The sequence below is a fragment of the Saccostrea cucullata genome, unplaced genomic scaffold (assembly GCF_032062105.1).
Source record: "Saccostrea cucullata isolate Sc308-1 unplaced genomic scaffold, CSIRO_AGI_Scuc_v1 ctg7, whole genome shotgun sequence".
NCBI classification, from domain to species: Eukaryota; Metazoa; Mollusca; class Bivalvia; order Ostreida; family Ostreidae; genus Saccostrea; species Saccostrea cuccullata.
The window spans coordinates 390,458-412,037 of record NW_026935080.1 but is presented as its reverse complement, the minus strand read 5'-3'; the positions used below and the strand labels follow the sequence as shown (position 1 = coordinate 412,037).

At 32.8% G+C, this 21,580-nt stretch overlaps 2 protein-coding genes across 2 annotated transcripts in view; one reads left to right on the top strand and one right to left on the bottom strand.

The window, feature by feature from the left end:
• LOC134241824 (C-Maf-inducing protein-like) overlaps positions 1-17,117 on the top strand; it is a 28,997-nt gene extending 11,880 nt beyond the window's left edge. Inside the window, exons 6-19 of the mRNA XM_062723848.1 lie at positions 2,092-2,199; positions 2,385-2,465; positions 4,427-4,530; positions 4,741-4,842; positions 5,286-5,372; positions 5,539-5,604; positions 6,124-6,150; positions 6,255-6,411; positions 9,465-9,578; positions 10,131-10,271; positions 10,643-10,837; positions 10,952-11,057; positions 12,012-12,082; positions 12,384-17,117. Of these exons, the coding sequence (XP_062579832.1) occupies positions 2,092-2,199; positions 2,385-2,465; positions 4,427-4,530; positions 4,741-4,842; positions 5,286-5,372; positions 5,539-5,604; positions 6,124-6,150; positions 6,255-6,411; positions 9,465-9,578; positions 10,131-10,271; positions 10,643-10,837; positions 10,952-11,057; positions 12,012-12,082; positions 12,384-12,437 (1,413 nt within the window). The 3' untranslated portion in view covers positions 12,438-17,117. The remainder of the gene's footprint in view (positions 1-2,091; positions 2,200-2,384; positions 2,466-4,426; positions 4,531-4,740; positions 4,843-5,285; positions 5,373-5,538; positions 5,605-6,123; positions 6,151-6,254; positions 6,412-9,464; positions 9,579-10,130; positions 10,272-10,642; positions 10,838-10,951; positions 11,058-12,011; positions 12,083-12,383) is intronic.
• Positions 17,118-20,183: 3,066 nt separating this feature from the next.
• The window catches only part of LOC134241825 (uncharacterized), a 60,764-nt gene continuing 59,367 nt past the window's right edge, over positions 20,184-21,580 (bottom strand). The window contains exon 13 of the mRNA XM_062723849.1: positions 20,184-21,569. Coding sequence (XP_062579833.1) covers positions 21,447-21,569 — 123 coding nt within the window. The 3' untranslated portion in view covers positions 20,184-21,446. The remainder of the gene's footprint in view (positions 21,570-21,580) is intronic.

Sequence of the window (21,580 nt, the reverse complement as noted above, 5' to 3'; positions counted from 1 at the left end):
TGTCAGTCATTAGAAAAACAAAAAGGTTTAGTTGCTTTCATTTTTCAAACTCATCAGAATTCCTGGGTTTATGCAATGACTTGCATTGGTATGGATTTTTCGTATACAGCAATACTGAGTGCATGAATTGATTGAAAATTAATTAATTCGATACCACAAGTCATCATTTACCCAAAGGGTTTGATTGAATTTTTGTATCATTAACAAAATGGAAATAATAAAATCTGATATAATGTATTGTCTGTGGTGAATACAAATCAGCAAAGATAGAGTCGAGTCGTGTTGTGAAGTGTTAGATCATGTTTTCAAAACTGAATCTGATATTTAGATATGGGTCATCATCAAGCCATAGCCAAAGGTAGCTTATATGCAGTATATATAGACTTGTGTGCTTCTTGAGATGAGATCCACGATTTTTAGATTACCAAAGCCTATAGGGCCAAAGTGAGCTTTCTAATTTCTTATTTCCTTTACATGAATTCCATAACAAGTAAAAATGGAGGGGGCTGGAGGGTACTTCTGAACACAGAAGTTTAGGTCTGACATATTTTGTTCAGTTGTTGCTCTGCAGTACAGTAGATTTTGTAATGAACTTCAGTCAAGGCCATGCATGTGGAAGAGGTCATTCCTACAGAAAGGTGAAGTGAAGAGGTTGCTTTTTTAAATTCAAAGTTTAAAATGTTTGTACTTGGGGCAAATATTGCCTATGATTATGGGATTTTCCATATCATAATGAATGGGATTTTTCATATCATAATGAGTTAAAATAAACTATATCTACATTTGGTCAAGTCAGGTCTAAATGCATTGACAATGTCAATTTTTTGTAAAATTACAGAGCTCCCGTATTGGAAATTACAAATGGCTTGTTTTTAGTATGTGCAGTTATTAGTCCAGCTCTGATTTTCTATTAAAGACGGGGCCTTTATTATCAGGATTGAATTGTGGATAAAAGGGTAATGACCACCAATACAAATAAAACAATTAGATTGTCTGGAGCACAGGACAACTGTTGATTGATATCAGTTCTAAGTTCAGATTATTGCCGATTTGTGTCATATATTGGACAGCTGTAGGTTTAACACATTGAGGTGTTAGCTGAGAGTTCATAGAGGTTTAGGAGTAATTTGACATAAAAAAAAATGATTCTAGATGCTGGCAACAGATCATGATAAAAATCCTAATCTATATTAATCATGAAGTAGATTGTTAACTAAAGTGATAAAGCACAGAATTGTTTGTACTCAGTTTATCAACACAATGATCCTAGTTTTCCATTTCGTAGTACTGAATATATCCCGGTTTAATATTTTCCTTCCTAAATAACAAATTGTTCAGAGGAGAATGTTACGCTCTAGGTTTTAATACTGCTTATACATGAAGTGTTTCTATTCAGGCTATTATTTATTTAAAAGAATGCGTAACTTTGGAGTTGCTGTGCTTATCTAAACAAGTGAAACTTAAAAAAATGTTGAAGTGTTTGACAAGCTTCCAAACAAATTTTGTGTATTTGCTTGGCAAAAAGATGACTGCAGATCTACATGAAGTTAATCTTTCTTGTCAGTGCTGGTATACTAAATCCTGGAAAATCCACCGAGTTTTTAACCTCCATCCTACTCGTCTATCTAGGAAAATAATCTTAACATGTCAATACTTCAATTAAATGAAGTCATGATGCTTTCATTAATTAAAATTAAGCATGAAATCATATTTCTCCACACAACCTTTTGAAATCACAAATTCTGGATAAGGACATGTTGACTTATATTGCAAAATTGTTTTTGATAAACTTGTTAATGAAGAGAAGGAGAACTATGTAAGCTGTGATATACTGTATACAGGGTTATTTTCGCCCCGTGTTATTTTCGCCTTTTGAACAATTTTGCCTCGTTTTAAATTCACCCAGTCATAGTTCTGTTTAAGAAATTATGATGTGTAATTTGAATTCACCCTGTTTTAAATTCACCCAATCAAGGAGAGGGTGAAAGGGGCGAAAATAAAACAGGGGCGGAAATTTCCCTGTATACAGTATTTTAATCCTGATTTTATGATGCTGATATTTGATTTTTATGCTTCAAATTTGATTGGCAGAATGCTGATTTTATTACGCGAGTGGCACATGAAAACATCATTGTTGCTCTAGCCCCTCTTCTGGAAAACAACCATCCGACCCAAGAGATCTGTGAATTTTTCAGCAAGGTTGGTTGGATTGTCTCGGTCATATTTTATTGTCATAAACCATTAAAATGTTATTTCTTAAATCAAGCATATAATGCATTATACCACACAGAAAAAATCTAAATAAATGAACCTATTTCAAAAATAGCCTGTTGTGTTTGTACATTTGGCATTGGATTCCAAAATTATGATACTTTTATTTTCAGCATTGTAAAAACAGTCCTCGTTCCAGCATTGTAATAGAATTGTTCACTCCTGTGGTGCAGAGGATTCTCAAACACAACACTGTAAGTATAGGAAGCATTCTGTTATACACATATTGGTGAGAGAAAAAAAAATATCTGTGAAATTGTTATGTAGGTTTTGTTTTCCAAAAGAATTATTTGCCTCATCATGGCCATGACTCCATATTTGCTGGAATCACCTGAGCCGAAGGCATGATAAGTCATATTGATTTGGAATTAACAGATTCAAGTTAGTTCAAATCATGTCCACAAGGGCTATGATGTTTGTTCCACAAAGAGAAAATAAGTTTTACATAGGAATATGTAGGAAAAATATCTGTTAGTTTATATATCTTGTTAAGAACAGCAAAGGAATGAAAAGTTGTACTGATATGAATAAATCCTCATGTAAAGAAGTATCAAGTTTGTCTGGACACAAAAGGCAATCAGAATTTTACAAGGGATAACCATTTACTGGAAAAACCTTCCCTAAATCATAAACAACTGTCAGCTAGAAGAGTTGAAACATAATATGTAACAGTTGTTTCCAGTTTCGAAGCGAAGCACGCTTCATGCCTACATGACAAGTCTGTGTGATTTACACACCAGTAACTCACACTGAACTTAAAAACATTCCTTAAGCATAGTTGCCAACCCACCCGATTTCGTCGGGTCACACCTGATTTTTCAACCTGTAACCCGATTATTTTTTATGACCCGGCGGGTCATGCTTATCACCCGATTTTTGCCGAATATCCCGGAAATCTCCCGATTTTCCGGATTTGGTTCGTCAATTAGGTTGCACTTTTAACTTCCAGTTACAACCCAAGCTTAGATCTGGCCCATCTAGTCATCTAACGTTACGTAAACAATGCCGAGGGATTAATTATCAGTGCAGGTGTAAACAATTAACTGGGTGTTGTTTTGACAAATCCATGTTTGAAGTCAATTAAAATGGCTTCCGATAGAACTAGATCGTTATCAGGGCCAACAGGAACTAATTGAACCAAACACATGTCTCTGATTGAACCAAGAAAAAGAGAAACGATATTTACATGTATGTACATATCAAGGAATCTTGGAAAAAAAAACTTTCATTCTAGATAAAATAAAGTGATCGAAAACAGTGTTGGCCTAACTTCACATTTAAAACATATTGCAGTAGTTAATTAATTAAGAGAGAGGAAAAATAACTTCAAAACTGAATTTCGAAATTGGTATACTTTAAAATTTAGCAGAAACTGAAAAGACTTTTTGAAAAATGCACACTTACTTCAGGACAATACTGTAATATGAAACCTTCAATTTTCATTTTTAACATGAATTTAAATCAAATTATGTATGAATTTTTTGTCACAGTAAATTAAATCCTTTTTCAATAAAAGAATTCTCATTACACAAATACTTTGTATATATATGTATAAAATTTAATCATGGTAAATATGTCATGAATGTCGTTTCGCGTTATGACCAGATTTTTTACTTTCCAAATCTGGTCATGACCAGATTTTTACATGCTGGAGGTTGGCAAGTATGCTTAAGTATATCTTTTACTGCAGGTAAATTTAAGTATGATATCATAAGTGAAGAAAAATTTGTGAGTTAATTGAATGGTTTTCGGTGGAAGGTAGAGAAACATTTTTTTTTTTTTGCATTACCTGAATTGATGACAATGCATTTCCATGTTAGTTTTTTTTAACAATGAATTATTTCTAGCCCCCCCAGCTTGATTAAACTTGCTGGTATTAATGACTCTTAGGATGTTTACATGTAGTTCTAATAATAATCTACATCATCATAAATGTAAAAAAAAAAATATGCAGTAGGATTACACATGAGTTTTAAGAGAGCATTGACCAAACGTGCAGGGATGCAATGTCCTTTGTTTCTTTGTCAGATATCAATAATTTCTGTAAGACAAATTTGCTAAAATATGTTGATGATATTCTTTAAAGGCAAATTTTTGTAATCGTGAGTAACACTGTGCATTTGATGAAGTACATCTTCATTTGCTTGTATTTTAGGACTTTGGAAAATACCCCAGAATGCGTGGATTTGTCCAGGAGTACATTCAGGCTTTAAATTGTCAAAATGGCGGCTATGATGTGGTTCAAAATTTTGTCAGAAGGTTTGTAAAAATTTAACTGATAAAACTAATCCTATTTCAGAAGTACTCCATGTATATTTCATAAATAATCACTAAAAAAAAGATAGTGATTGTAACAACTTTGAGGAAATGAAAAGTACTGTATGTTTAAAGGTACATGTTAATGTACATGAAGGTACATTTGACCTATATTTTACACAGTGCTTGATATATTTGTGTTTGTTTCTGCAGCATGCACAGCCCGGCCAGTGCCTGTCCACACCCCCGTGTTCTCCCTAACCTGGTCGCCGTGTGTCTGGCCGCCATCTACTCCTGTTTTGAGGAGAAGAAAAAGTAAGTGAGACACCAGAATCTTGTCTAGGATTGTATTTTATTATCTATGCATACTTTGACTATTGTTAATTAATACTGAAGTGAATTATTCTTGATCAGAATTGTGAAAGAAATTACTAAAATGTTCAAGAATCTGATACAGTGGAATCTAATGTATCATAGAATTGAAGTATAACAAATATATCAGACTATTTGACACTTTAAACTTTAACATAACAAGTACGTATCTTGTGTATTCAGATTCCATGCATATTTTTGAGCAGTCATTATTGGAATCTTTTTATTCTTGATCTGACATCTGATCACAGTTATAACATTTATGCATACAGTTCATGTCTGCTTTTGTTTCCATGACAGTTGCCAAGGGAGATAAATAAAACTTGGATTTCTTTTTTTACTGCTAAATAGATGTGGTTTACTTAAATTTATGTTTTATTTTACAGTGCCATGCTGGATAACACCAACGTAGTGTTGGATGTGCAGGAGTGGGAAAATAAACTCTGTTGCTATATTGGAATGTTGGACACCATGTAAGATTATAATGCAAAGCAAACAAACATTTTTTTTTGTTTTACAACTACGAATTAACAGGCTGACATTTTCCTTTCATTAATTATCATAAAAATTGAGAATCATGGAATTAAAACCTTGCATTTAAGCAAGTGTGATAAAATTCCCTTGCTTATTTTGATATAGGTCCACATTCTCAGACTGGCGATTAGTACTAGGGAGTCTTCTACAACCAATTCCATTTCCAAATGAGTAAGAGCTTTATCAACTTATCAAACTTATTTGTATGTAAGCTAGCTTAAGAGTTTGCTGTAACAATGATATTTTGTGTTACAAATTTTGCGAGTAAGCACTTTGCTTCTAATTTGTTTCAAAATAAATACAGTAAAACTAGTTTAGTACGAACATGGATATTTCGAATTTACGGATATAGCAAAGTCATCTTGGAATCCCCAGCTATATAAATTTAATGAATTTCTTATATGGTCATAACGAATTACGGATATAGCGAAGTAATTTCATAGGTCCCAGTGACTTCGTTATAACCGAGTTTTGCTGAATGCTGTTTTCTTATGATATTAAGTGTGTCCTATGATATTTATAGACCATGTAGTCTGTGAGAATTTATTTAGAAAAATGAGTTATCCAGTCTTTGAAAGTTACGTTAAACACAAGAATGTAATTGGTCAACTTAAAAATGATTACCCAGTGAGGCATAACCATTTACTATTGATGACTATTAACAAACATTTCAAAATATTTCTTTTACAGTGCCCTAGCACATGAATTATTTACATCGTAAGTATTACTTTAAATTTTGTGATGTGAAAATGATACATGCATATGTGCGAGTGCTTTTCGAGTTTAAGATAAAATTCTAAATCACTTTTCATCTCTTAAAGCAAAATGAAGAATGTGCTGAAGAACATAGCCTCAGATGAGAAGTGTGACGTCCATCAAACAATCCTGGGGATCCGTGAGGGGAAGGAAGGCTGGTTCCACCTGTATCTACCGGGGACGATAGGCTGTGATGACGAGGGCGAACTCTGGGGCATCATGGTATTGTATACGAATAAATGGAGAATGGAGTTTTCAATCTCTTATTTACTTGTAATGAAGGCAAACAGAAATGTGATACAGTACAAGCCGTTTATTATCATAGATTATTTTTCAGGCCAAAACTTTATAATAACCGACTATGATAATAACCATAGACAGCTGAAATTCATCTCCGAGGTCTGACATGAACATGACTTAATAAATAAGATGCCTGCCGTTTTTACACTATATTTATATAAGTGTTATAGTATGTAATTTCATATTTTTAGGTTTATTTTGAAATACAAGGTAGCTAACATATCATTTTACATTTTTTACTTACTGTTTCAACATTTTGTATAAATAAATTCACTTTCCTAAAGCTTAATAATCTCCGAACTCAATCTTCTAGATGTCTTGGCATCCATCTTGTTCACTTTCATTTTGATCTACTTTCGTTTTTTATTTCTATGATCAATTCAATCTATCAATAATTCGTTGGGTTTTTTTCCATTGCATATTTAATAAAACACAACTAAAAGAGAAAATGTCTATAAAAAGTAAATAAATAGTATATAAAAAAAAGTACAAACGAAAAAACATTCAGATACAAAGATGTAAGTTCAACATTTCAGCATGACACAACTTGCTTACCAATTACATAATATTTACGGTATCAAAATAATGTTACAACATAACAGCACATGCATTAAAATTGTTTGTTTAATTAATTATATTCTTTCTCATTTTTTTTTTTTCAACCTGGAAGTAATATTCAAGCTATTAAGGACAGACGAGACGTTCCTCAATAATAGATAATTTTTTCTAGGAGTTTGTCATTGAAGTATTGCTACTTAAACATGTTTACTCACAAAAAATTGAGGTATCTTACCAGGCATTTCTGCAAGATACCAGGGGTAGTTTTTCTTATATAATCCTTTGGGGATGAAAAATAATTTTCCAATTTCAAATGTTTAAGTGTTTGGATTTTTTAAAAACTTTTAGAAACTGGTTTAGAAATCAGAATTTTATTAAAATTTTGAATATTTTCCATACATTACGAAGATATAAAAAACAGATTTTGAGGAACGTCTCGTCTGACCTTAAGTGTCAGGGAAAAATCATCTCAAACACAAGCCCAATTATTTTCTTCTTTGCACCCAAGCGCTTATTTACACTTAATGGTGCCGTATAATTGAAATTAATTGATACACTGATGAGCATGTAAATCAAAGCCGCTTGGACAGGCTGGTTAAAAAGTTAATTTCACAACACTTCTTAATTAATTGGACAGTTTATAAATTTGATTAATTATGAACATTGATCAGGCAACAAGCGTAAGAAAGCTTGGGTTAATTGACACTAAATTTAGATTCAACACATTTTGGTAAAACACATTTATTATCAATGTACAATTCAACGTAAACAAAAGAAGAAAATAAGATTGAATGGTTTCCTGTTGTTGTGTAATGTACTTTGTGAAATAAACAAACTTCGAGTCATCGCTCAGGTAAGTGCGCTGGAGTGTGACTAATCCCCCTAGAGTTGGGTATTGCGAGTGAAAACCATATTGCGATATATTGCAATATTTTACTTTGAATATTGATTAATTATCATTAATAAATTTGAGCAGAATATTTGAATTGCTGTCAAGTTACAAGACTATTTGAATTTATCTGTAAGTTTTAAAGGGGGGAGGAGTGATAAGATTAATTGCACACATAATAACACTTTACTTTTAATCAATACCTAATTAGATAATAAAACAAAACTCTCTTGGAGAATTTTCAAATTGAAAAAAAAATTATACATAATATATCTTTTTTAGTATAATTTTATTTTTGTTCTGTCTCAGTGAAGTAGCATAAAATGTTATTTAAGATTAAAACATTACATACAAGATGAATATAATTTTATTAATGTTACAGAATAAAATTAAAGCCAGAGAGATATTGTGACCTGTTTTCGTGCGTTTTGGTGTTTTAGTCTAACCCGACCTAATTACACATTATGTCATCGATCAGGAAATGGCCTATATCTGCTAGCTGTTTTAATTTACATGCTCCTGGTATAGCATGACAGTGTTTAAAATGGCATGAAAGTCATTAAAAAAAATAAATTATAGCAACACTGCTACAAGTGAAAACATGGATGACCATTTACTTGACGTTGTAATATGTATCATCGCGATGTCCATCGTGTAGATTCCATGCAAAATTTTGAGAACCACAGACCACATGGTATACACCTTGTAGAAATGTTTTATATATTTTCTTTCATATTAATTTTATTTTAAAGTCTTACCATTAATTATTAATTTAAAATTTATTTTAATTGAATCACAAGCTCTCTCTCTCTCTCTCTCTCTCTCTCTCTCTCTCAGAGAAAGCCGACGAAGTATTCTTTTAAGAGTCTGAAAAAGCCCGAGGAAGTTACAAGTATTATTTCAGCAGTTTCTACAATAATTAAAGTTTTTATATATTTTTATAAATATCGTGAAATACCGGTATCTGATTTTCATATCGCAATATATTATCGTGGTGGAAAATACCGCAATATACCGATATACCGGTAATATTGCACACCCCTAAATCCCCCTCAGTCAAGCCATTGTGTATAGATAAGCGACAGTGCATGGACCACAGGTGTTGACAGCTGTTATCTTTTGTTTTGTTGATTGTCTCGAGAGTGAAAAAGGTGTGAAAAAAATATTACGGACGAAAATTTTCTATTATAGTAACCGAAGTACACACTTTTACCTATGATAATAACGTTAGAAATTAACATTGAATTATTAAGAAATGGTTTTGTGTTTTAAATATCTATGATAAAAAACGGAGTATGATATAAAACCGGTGTTATAATAAACGGCTTGTACTGTACATAATTTCGTAGTTCTGTTTTACTCTCTCTTTGAATTACTTTTTGGGAGAAATAAAATATGTCTGTAAGAAGGTATGTTTTATGTTACATTACATGTTCCTGTGTCGTTGAATATTTTGTATGATAGTACATGATATATTTAATACAGTAATACATGTACCAGTATGTCAACGAATATTTTCTCATTTTAGTTGAAAACTCTGATCAGATGTTGCTGCAAGAGGAAGAAGTTTCTGACAGAACTGAATAAAATGATTGGTCCAGTCATGTTGCTGGCCCTGAGAGAGAATGAGGCAGCCATGGAGGTCTGTATAAAATCTAGAAAACGAGTTGTTTCATGAGCTAAGAGAAATAACTCTTAAAAAGCATCTGCATTGAATAATAACTGGTGATTGATTCAACTTTATTGCTTTCTATCCAGTATTTGTTTTTATATGTCAAATTAAAATTTTAATGGGCATTAATGTAAATCCATGTTTTTGTTCAGTATAATAAGTATGTAAAATATTTTAAGAAGGAAGCTTTTAAAGGTCTTTTTAAGTAGTGTGAAGTTTAATTAACTTGTACCAGTATGTACGACAGGGCATTATACAATGTATTGTATATTGGGTGAAAAAAGTGGGTCATTTGATGGATAGAGGAAAAAAGGTGCAAAAAATTAAAGCACCAACATTCAAAAATAAAAATGATGCAGTTACTGAAATTATGCAGAGAGTCTTACAGTGAAAATCTGCTAAAATGTTGAGTGTCAGTATTTCAACTCTAGTTTTGTTCCCAGTTAAAATATAATCTGATACATGGTATATTGCTTCTTTCTTTGTTGCAATTAACTATTGAAGAATTCCTGTTGTTAACAGGTGCTTTGTGCCATGTTAGAGCTGGAGGTTGTAGAAAATGAGGATCTAAAACTACAAATGGTGACAACATTACAGAGCACCTGTAAAGGCAAACGCATGTACGCTCAACTGTGTGAGAGACAGATCGCTCTCAGAGAACTAGTAAGTAGAGGAAATGTCTCCATAAACAGAGATACTGTTAACATTGTATATATTGAAGGGTACAAAGTTTGACAATTTCATATTTTTGAAACATGGGGATTGAAAACTACGATGAATTAATCATATTTTTAACAATGCTGTTTAATGAGAATATAAAAGTTGACTTGTGAAAACAGAAAAGATTTTGAGTCACGTATGTACATCAAATTTCCACATCTGATTTTCCACCTGTACAGTACATGTAGTTAGATAATATTAATAATCACTTTGTAAGAACTTTTTATACAATTATTTGTATGCTGTGCAGATGGGAAGATTGACTTTCTTTACCTATCAAGGCAGATTTGAACAAAGTGAATATTTTTTTGCAGCAACAAAAGGGAGGACCCAAGAAACTGACCCTGCCCTCCAAGTCCACGGACTCGGACCTAGCTAAGATGCTGAGTTCAGGGTCCTTCGGGAATCTGGAGTGTCTCAGTCTAGCCTTCACACACGTCACCAGCGCGTGTGCTAACGACCTAATCAAACTGCCATCACTTCGCTACCTTAACCTCTGGTCCACACAAGTAAGGATCCTCACATCTAGCAAATTCGATAATAAAATAACGTGTTAGATTTGGCTTTTGTCTATTTTGAAATTGGAACTATTAGTTGTAATACATGTATATTGGATTTTGTAGTTTGGAGACAATGGACTTCAGTTAATATCGGAATATCTACAGAAACTACAAGTTCTTAATCTTTGTGAAACACCTGTAACAGACAAAGGATTGACATGCTTATCAAGTGAGCAACAATTTACATGTAACATATTGTGATATAGTAATCCAACTGAAGATTGTAATTAACACTCAATCAAAGTTGTGGTTAGGGAGTGGGATGGAATTGAAGGGGGTTAACCAATCTCTATCCAGAGTTATTGTTCCACTTATACCTCTGTCAACGTCTAAAAAGTAGTACGAAAGCAGAGGAACGTGATTTATTTTTCAAATGTTGTTTAAAATGGCCCACAAGAAGATTAATGCCTGTACATTTCTATACATGTGTCAATGCTGCAAGTTGTTTGTGTATAAAAACTAAACCATGTTGATATTTAACAGCAATGCGTTTTAAATTTTCCACGTTCTTAATATCCTGCCGAGAAATAATCTCTTATGAGATATTGTTAATAAGTGGTATCTGATTCTAATTCTCATAAATAAACTTACATTTAACATGTTAAGCAAGAGTATAGAAGTTTTACATATATAATTTATGATGCAATATGTAAAAGTAAGGTTTGCCAAAAATCTTGTCATTTAGACGTTGACAGAGGTAATGTAGCAAAGCAAACTATAACTCTGGGTAGAGATTGGGGATTAACATCAAATCATGTCTGTTTTGTGAATAGATGCAAGGTCAAGTTCAGCATTAAGATCATTTCCCATTTATCTCAAGGGGTGACCAGCTTTCAATACTAAATACTGTGAAATCACTCTTTTTTTTTTTGGGGGGGGGGGGGTAATTTCACAATTTCATTGTTTTCAAGGTATTGAGACACCCATGAATTTATGACCAGTGTGAAATGTAAATTTTCATGTTCATTACTACTCAACATTTTCTAACCAGAAAATCAAATCCCTCAAACCAATATTTTTTACCCAAACCTCGAAAATTTGACCTCTAGAAAATGTGTGATTTTACAGTATGACATATTGGAATATCCTTCAGTACTTAACAATGTTTAAATTTTTATTTCAGCTTTAAAGAATCTCAGAAAACTCAATCTTAACAGCACCAGTTTATCCAAATTAACATTTGAAGGACTTGTGGTAAGTTGAACATAAAGTAAAGAAGAGAAGAAAATAATGCTTTCCTGATGTTGGGGTTAAACTAGTTTGCAATGATTAATTTTTGCGATCAAGCCTTTTTATCTGTTGTTAATAGACACAGAGACTTTAAGGATCAGTTTGCAGCAAGAAATTTTTGCTATGACAAGTCCTTTGCGAATTATGCAAAAATTTCTCGCACCACAAATAAAAGTTGGTTTACAGTATATGACGTAAACTTGTTTGAGTTTTGTGTGCCCCTACATATAATCTATTAAAAATGTATCCCTGTCTCTCTGTTCAGGAGAAGCTGCCGGCATTACAGGAATGTGATGTGAGATATACTGATGCCTGGTGATGTCCCCCTGTCCTCCCCCAGTTTATACAGTCATACTTACTATCTCATGTCTCCTGTATGTGACCACCCTCTGTTGTGTGACAGTGAACAAAAGACGGCCAGCAGTTTGTCATCTCAACAGGAATCAGAACTCCCTACAACTGAATGTGTTCCGCTGTATTCCGTAGGATAGAACATGGGAGAATGGAAAAGGAAGAAGATTCTACCACCATGAAATACCTCCGGGAAGGCCCCCATCTCTACCCTTCACTGATGACAAGAACATAATAAGCAGCAGGTCATGTTTTCTGATCATTACTGTGCTTCATGGAGATGATGTATTCAATTTAGTTACAGATTTTTTTAAACTACTTGTTATTAGAAAGTTATCATGTATATTTATTTGCATAATGTGCTCAGATCCCCCTTTGTTGTATTCAGTGTCGGTGTCATTTTCCAATACACAGGGAGGTGCCTGAAGCGAGTGTCAACAAATATTGTTATCTTTTGACAGAGTAGTGTTACTATTTTTATCTCTGTACGTAGCTTTCATTACCATCAGCTGTAAATGACGTTATTAATGTGTACAATTTCATGACTGTCATCAGAGTGATAAATTGTTATTTTTCTCTGTACTTCAGCAAAAATTATACCAGTTTTAATATGCTTTAAGTTTTTTTTTCCTGGATTAGACAACATGTCTAATACATGCAATTTTTATTCACAGTTCATGGATACATTTTTCTACTAGAATCAATACTTTTTTACGCAAATTAAAGAGTAGAAATATTTTTGTTGAAAACATCTTATGTTTGTGTCTGTTTTGTTGTTATATTTTTCGGAAGCCATATGTTGATTTTCTTATTTTATCGCGCATATTAAGTATTGTCTTTCTGTCTCTATGATAAATTCTTTTTTTATCAGGTGCTGATTCTTTAAGAGTGCTATTTGTTTCACCAAAAAATTATTTACATTTTAAAAAGCATTTCCCAATACAAAACAGAAGGAATAAGGGGCCAATTTGCAACAGAGTAAATTTATTTTACTTTTGATAGTTTGAAATTGGGCTTACAAACTCAGTTTATTCGCATTATTCATCTTTTTCTCAGAATATCTTATTTTCCTTGTTTCAAGTTAAACTTTTGGCAATGTACCATTCATTTGATAAAAAAAATAACTCCAAAGTTACCATAATACAGTATGGTCTTTTCTTGTATTTTCTTCACAAGTACAGTGGAGCCTCATTTATCCGGACGCTTTGGTTCCCTGTCAATTTGTCCGGATATGTGAAGTGTTGGGATACCTAAGTTACCAGTTAAACAAGACAAAATAACATTTAAAAATTCTGTTCCAATGAAAAATCGTCCGGGTACTGATGTATCCGGATACCTGAAGGTCCACTGTAGTTATTTTTTCAGAACCAAATTTCATTTTGGAGCATTCAAACTCATTAGTGCATTTCATGTAATTCTGTTTTCTTCCTCAGTTTTGGGGATAGAATTGATTGTTATTATTATCTAGTCACATAATGCCAGATTTGTTGTCAGAGTGTGTGATGGGACAGACCAATAGGGTGTCGGTCTAGGTCAATTTGGAAACCTCTGTGACGTGGTAATATACAGGTGTATATACAGTGTATAGCTTATTGTTGATGGAACCCCCCCTCTTTGTGATCTAAAGTATTTTGTGTAAGAAGGGTGAATGTGTGCATTTTTTTGTGACATTTTGATTGATAGTGTTAATGTACCCATTTACATATAAGCTCATTGAGTGACTGATTGTTTTGAAGGCTTCATTAGCTAGCCATTTGTGTTTATTGTTGGTCTTGTTTTATCTTATATGTACAAGCATTATATCAGTGTTGCTTTAATGTTATGGAATGCTCATCTTTTATTTTCATTTGATTCTAGTCCTACAGATTTTACAGGGGGTAGACTGTACAAGTAATTTATTTCAGCATACTAAAATAATTTATCACAGCTGTATATTATGGAATTATGGAATACTAGGCACCAACATGTACTATCAGTATATTTATTTAATATAAAGGTATGATTTTATGATCATTCTAAATTTAATAGTGCAGTAATGATTGAGCAAAGCTATCACACAGACACATTTCTATATGATTTATACAGGGATTTACACAGATTCTGTATACAGCAACATCATGATTTCTCCCACTTGCCCCAAGTCCAAGAACTTATTTTATAGAATTTCTACCAATTTCTTTATGAAGATGCTTTACATTTCTGGCATAATTGTGCTCACTTAATATAAATTATAATAAAAAGGAACAAAAAGTTGATCAGCATGCAATAATGATCCAGCAAAGGACAAGGCTAAGATTCCTATTTGTGCCTCCTGGTTTGGGGTGTTCTTTAGAGTGATGCAATAATTTATCAATAAAAACCTATTGTTGTCCCTGCCACAAAATGAGTGTTGGTTTCAAGTCATGGGATGCACCGTGGTCACTGGAAGGTCAGAAAATATCTCAATTTCTGAATTTTCTCATTTTTATGCAAATTTTCGATTCTGCAGTATATTTTGTTTCAGAAGACAAAGCACAAGCTTGCCTATCTAACAAATTTAAATATTTTATACACAAGTATCAGATGCATCTTCTGTATAAAAATCTCACATAGGCAAGCTTGTGCTTTATGTTTTCCAAAGTGAAAAGTATCTCAAATTTGACGGAATTCCAACATAACTGAGGAAATTTTTTAAAAAATGTCTTACTTCTGCACGCTTTTTTGCCCTCCGTGTATGTTTCAAATCAATATTGGTACAGTTTTTAAAATGAGTATCATTTTAAGTTCTTAACTACAAGCTGTCACAATTTGAAATGTTTTCCGATTTTTGCGTAAAATAAAGGGCTAGATTCGGCCATTACCATATCTTGTCCTCTACACCATTATCAACTTGTTCCGTAAAATATGTATACACAAGAGTATTTTGATGTAATTATTTTAGAAAGACTTTCATATATTTTATCTAAATCAATCAGGCATTAAACCAAAAATATTTAGGATAATGCACAGAACACAAATTATTGTCGTTATACCAATATCATCACCGACTTTCCAAATTACTGTTAACTATGTGGTGTTTTGTGTAAATCTTAAAGCATTATCATTGATATTGCATTTCTAGTCAATTTTTTCCACATGATCTTATAAACTACAAGTTGCTCTATTAGTCTATATGGTGCCTTAATTTTCATACTTCTGTCATTAAATTCATTTTATTTATTACTCTGATTAAAAAGAAGGAAAAAAATCCATCATGGTAAAATGTGTTATCCTTTTAATTGTGGCAATATGTGTTTTATTTCAATCAACTTTTTTTTAATAGGCTGCATACACATAGAGTTATTTTATTTTATGAAATTTTAGGTAATATGGTTAACACATTGGAGTGCAATTTCATGTACAGGTCATTTCAATATATATATAATTCATGTCTGTGTTTATCCCACCCACATCAACGTAGGCATTTCATGTGTCAGTTCCTACAGATTTCTATAAGGTTAACTTTGATTGTTTACAAGGCTTTTCAGAGCTGAATTCTTTTACTAGAGCCTCTTTGTTAGACTTCATCTTTAGAATCGTATCAAGAAAAGGGGAATTGACCTTTTCTTGGGGCTGTATTTAATTACAAGCTTGCATTGTATTGCAGTTTGATATCAGAAGATGGGTTGACCAGTTTTTCAATGTGTCTGCATTTTTTTTTGCTACATATGAGAGTGCCATGAACTTTAGATGTTCTGTGATAATTGTTGTTTTTAGCCATTCCAGTTGTACCATTTATGTTACAAGCATGAACAAATTGTTAGGTGGAATTCCCAATCATAATGTTCCTGTCTAGACAAGTAGATTCTAAGAATTTGAACTTTTTTGCATTTTGATGAGAAACTATAGATCAGAAATTAATATAAAGTATTTTCAGAATGATGGGTAATTTTTTATGTTTATTGTACTGTACACATTGATCTTTGTATTGAAATTAAAAAAAAAAAATAGTTGTTGTTTGGAATGGCCATCTGAAAAGACAATTCATCTTCATAAGAGAGAGGTCAAGATCTAGGAATTAGGATGTATAGTATTTACACAATTTTTTTTTTCAATGTAATCATGAACATTTTTTTCACAGCAGTTTTTTTTTTTATTTTATAAAATAATCAAACTTAACCCCCCCATTTTTGAAAAAAGTAAAACTCATAGTTTTCACATTTACATACTCATTCATAGAAAATACTTTGTAATGTATGTATGCTACACAAGAAATCCTACAAGTTTTAAAAAACTAGCTGATCATGATTTTGATTTGTTTAAAGTTAAGAATTTATACAATTATGAGACTAAAAATTTTACTAATTGTTCATGGAATACATTTATTTGAATTAAAATTCAGGGTATTTCATAATGTCATTCTATTAGATTGAAGGATTAACAACTAGATCTTGACCTAAAATTCATATAAATGATCAATGCAATTATTTTCTTAAATTAGGATGTTTCAAGCTTAATGTGCAAAATAGCATTGTTGGTTTCAATATTATGTAGAGAAGGCAGTAGAGAAATTGTCATCAGAATTAAGACTTTTCATAGCTATTACTTTGCTTTTATTAAATGTTGCGTGCTTTTTCATATGTTATTTGTCAAACATGATCTGATAATAAACGTTTTAAAACATTCATAAGGTTTCATCTTGATAGTCAGTGTGGTTCATCAACATGAAAAAAATTACCAAATTTATTATGGGCGATCATGCAGAGGGCATATTTTGGACAAGCAGTTTTACATTGAAGAGCTGATACATGTGTAGCCTAATAATGAGGTCACTATGCTGCCCTAAGAACCTCCAGCTTACAAATTAACTTGAAATTTAAGGAAGTAATATAGACTTTATCTGGAGAATTTTATTTGCCCCATTTTACTGATCCTTCTTCATCCCTTGGCACATCTCTGTAATGTTACAGAAATAATGTTAGAATGTCATGCAGGGTATGGCCAGGTTAACTGACAACACTTTTTATATCATATAATATTTCAAATAGTGTAAAAAGTAAATTTTTAGCTCACGTTGATGAAGTCAAGATGAGCTTATGTTATACCCCCCAGTGTCCGCACTAGCATCGGCATGCAAGTAAAAGGTTTTTAGAGCAGTTTCATCCCAAAATAACTACAGGCTCTAAATGGACCAACCTTACATGGATGATGCATCTAGGGATGAAACAAACCTTCGGATGCTGGATCTGACCTATATACTTTCCAGTTGAGTGAATTTTAGCCATACTTTAACCAAATTAGACTGGATGATGTATCTAGGCATGAACACTTCCAGACTTACTTTGGATCCTGGATCTGACCCATATTTCCCCATTGAATGTCCATAAATTTCTATTATTATAGCTTCTCACCTGAGTAAATTTGGTCATGCTGTTCTTCACCAGTAATACCTTTTGTGGGGCTCTTGATTTGGATAATATTAAGAATCTACACTTCCCACGGATACTTCAACATAAGTTCAAGTTTTTCTAGCACAGTGGTTTTTGAGAAAATGATATTTAAAGATTTTTTTCCTATATATTTCAATGTAAAACTTGGAATCCTTATTGCAGCCCCACACTACCCCCGTGGGTCATGATTTGAAAAATTTAGAATCTACACTACCCCAAGATGCTTCCACATAAATTTCAGCTTCTCTGGACCAGTAGTGGTTCTTCATCAGATTTTTCCTGTTAAATGTAAAATTTAGATTCCCTATTGCGACCCCCTACCTCTGGGGGTCATGGTTTGAACAATTTAGAATCTACACTACCCCAGGAGGCTTCCACATAAATTTCAGCTTTCCTGGCCCAGTGGTTCTTCAGAAGAGGATTTTTCCTGTATATTTCAATGTAAAACTTGGATTCCCTATTGCAGCCCAGCCCTACCCCCGGGGTCATGGTTTGAACAATTTAAAATCTACACTACCGCAGGATGCTTCCACATAACTTTCAGCTTTTCTAGCCCAGTGGTTCATCAGAAGATGATTTTTTAATGACCCCACCCTATTTTTGTCTTTTCTTGACTATCTCCCCTTGTGAGGGGACTTGGCCCTTCATTTTAATAATTTAAACTCCCCTTCACCCAAGGATGCTTTGTACCAAGTTTGGTTAAAACTGGTCCAGTGATTCTTGAGAAGAATTTGAAAATGTGAAAAAATTAACAGACGGACGGACAGCTAGACGGATGGACGACGGACAAAATGTGATCAGAAAAGCTTACTTGAGCCTTTGGCTCAGGTGAGTAAATGAAGATCTGTTACTATATGGCCTGTTATTATACCCCCCTTGAAAAGCGGGAGGGTATATAGTAATCGGGATGTCCGTCAGTCTAGCTGTATGTCTGTCTAGCTGTCTGTTCGTTGTTATGCTTTGGGGTACCCACCATTTTATCCGCAACTCCTCTTATACCACTGAATGAAATTTGATGAGACTTTCAGAGAATCTTTATTACATAATGCCATTGTGACCTCTTATTTTACTTTTTGATCCGATGCATATTTTGGGTTTCCCATAGCAAAACATGGAAAATGCCATTATATTCTTACCTATGACGTGAGGTGTGGCGGAGGTATTCCTCTTTACACCTTACTGTAAAACACTAAACATGGACACTGCCATTATATTCATATGGGAGGCGGGGGGTATAATTTCTATCAGCTCACTATAATTTAGTGAGCCGATTGCTCACAGTACCTCTAGTGATTAAACTTGCATTGATGATGCATCGTCTATAAGGATGAACACTTGCTTGGCATGTTAGAACTGAAAGACATCTTGATTTGTGACCAAATCCCATTTCATTCCCAAGAAATTAAAAATCCTTCTTAAACTAAACCTCATGGATATTGATATCGGTATTCACACTGAATAAAAAATATGATATGAGATTTGCATCACAAATACTGTTTTGTTGATGGGAACACTAATTTTACCTTTTTCAAGTTGATTTAAGGCAACCTCAGTTATGTTTATATATAGAACACATTTTTTTAGAAATAATTGTGCATGTTTAATGTGTTCAATTTCCCTCAGGATGTTTTAACCTTAATTTTGCTCTAGTCCTGCAAATCTCATTTTGGAGAAAAATTTTATGATCACTTTCAGAGTGTGAGAGTTATCTCTTTATAGATAGAAAGGTAGGTCTAGAGCATAATGTAATGGTCTGCTTCCAATTGAAATAGATTTCAAATACAGATATACAGTAAAATTTGCTTGGTACAAACACGGATATTGCGAATTCATGGATATAGTAAAGTTATCTTGGATCCCCAGTGATTAGAATTTCTGCTCTAGAGCCAAGAAGTTAGGAGTTTTATAATCCTTACATCATGGGTTCAAATCCTTCTATGACAAGTGGATACAGGTCCTTGTGATGAGACAGTATAAACCGAGATCCCCTGTCGCATTAGGTGCTGGCACAAAAAAGATCCCTCACTGCTCAATGGCCGTATGTGCCAAGTAATAGGACAGAATTTGTACCCTTCCAATTGCAAGTGGTGGCATCTCAATATGAGTGAAAAATTCTCAAAAGGGATGTTTAAGAAGACAAACAAATTAAACAATAAGGGTTCAGGATAAAGTACATGTAGTAGTGCACACTACATGTAATCACTCTGGGAAAATTCAAAACATAATGAAATGGATATACATGTAAGTGGTTCATCAAAAAATAATTTCCCTTCAATTAAAGACTTTTTACCATAAATAAATAAAACTTCTTACATATTTGATTTGTTTTTAATTATGAAATGGTATTAAATTAAAATATATATGTATTTATACTGCTGGCAAAAGGTTTTTTTTTATAAAATGAGGACTGCAAGATGAGACATGGTTGTTCTCCTTGAGGACACAAAGATAATGTCAAAATAGTACAAAACAATATTAAAAGAACCAACATTGAAAAACAATTTCAAGTACAGATTTTGTGACAGTTTAAGAATATTACCAGATATCTTTTAGAATTAGAAATACATGTATAACATCATTAAAAACATGGCACTCATGAGGTCAAAAAAACATATCTCTAAAAATCCTCATTGGTATTAGAACAAGGTGCTTATAGTGCCAAATATTAGATTTCCATAATTTATCAAATAGATAATAAAGAAATATTGAACCTAGGAACATATACTTTATTGATGAAGTACCGGTACTTGCATTCTTGGTAACAAATACACATGTAATTATTCAGCTGTTATTAGAAAACTGCAAATAAAAAATATTCAATGCAGTTAAAAAAAAAAATTATTTCATTGTGTTAAATTAAACAATGTGAGAGTATTTGTCAAAATATCTTTTAAAAAAAAACTGTACTGCCCTGTTCACACAGAGTTAATTAAAATGAAATTTAAGCTGAACAGTATTCACAAGGAAAACTTAAAATAATGTGATTTAGTTTAATTAAAATTAATTTACTGCACATTTGGCATATCAATCAAAACAATCTAGTATTTAATATCAGATCACTCTAGATACCACGTATGATATCACAACACTTTGTATATAAAAAAAGAATAAGAATCAAATGCAAATCAGAGGGCAATTGCATACAGTACATATAATCACTTCTTTGGAGCAGTTACAAACACAAGTATTACCAGGTTTCACAAAAAGAGATGCATTCCTCAATCCAATACGTACCGTATACTGGGAAAATTTTGCCCCCATTTAAATTTTGCCCCATCATAGGTGGGTCACCCAGTGAATTTAAAATGCAGTGAATTTAAAGGAAACAGCATAATTTCTTAAAAGAAACTGTGACTGGGTGAATTTTAATGGGGCAAAATTGTTTGCAAGTGTCAAAAAGCGTAAAAAAGTAAAAATAACCCTGTGCAGAGTAATTTTAAATATTTGTCTTTACTTTCAGCTGATTTCAAGTTTCTTGAATACAAAATGATAAATTGATGGGAAGAAATAATTTGCATAGAGTGATGAGAATTTCATGCATGTAGTTGACCAATCAGAGACATGTCTCCTTAGTAACCAGGTGGAATGATGGGGTCTCCGTAAGCACACCTGGACTCTATAGCCAGGTTATAGTCGTTCCCTTTCCCTCCATCATAGGCACTGGTCACAATCCTCAACCAGCCATGTTCACCCTAAAATGGAG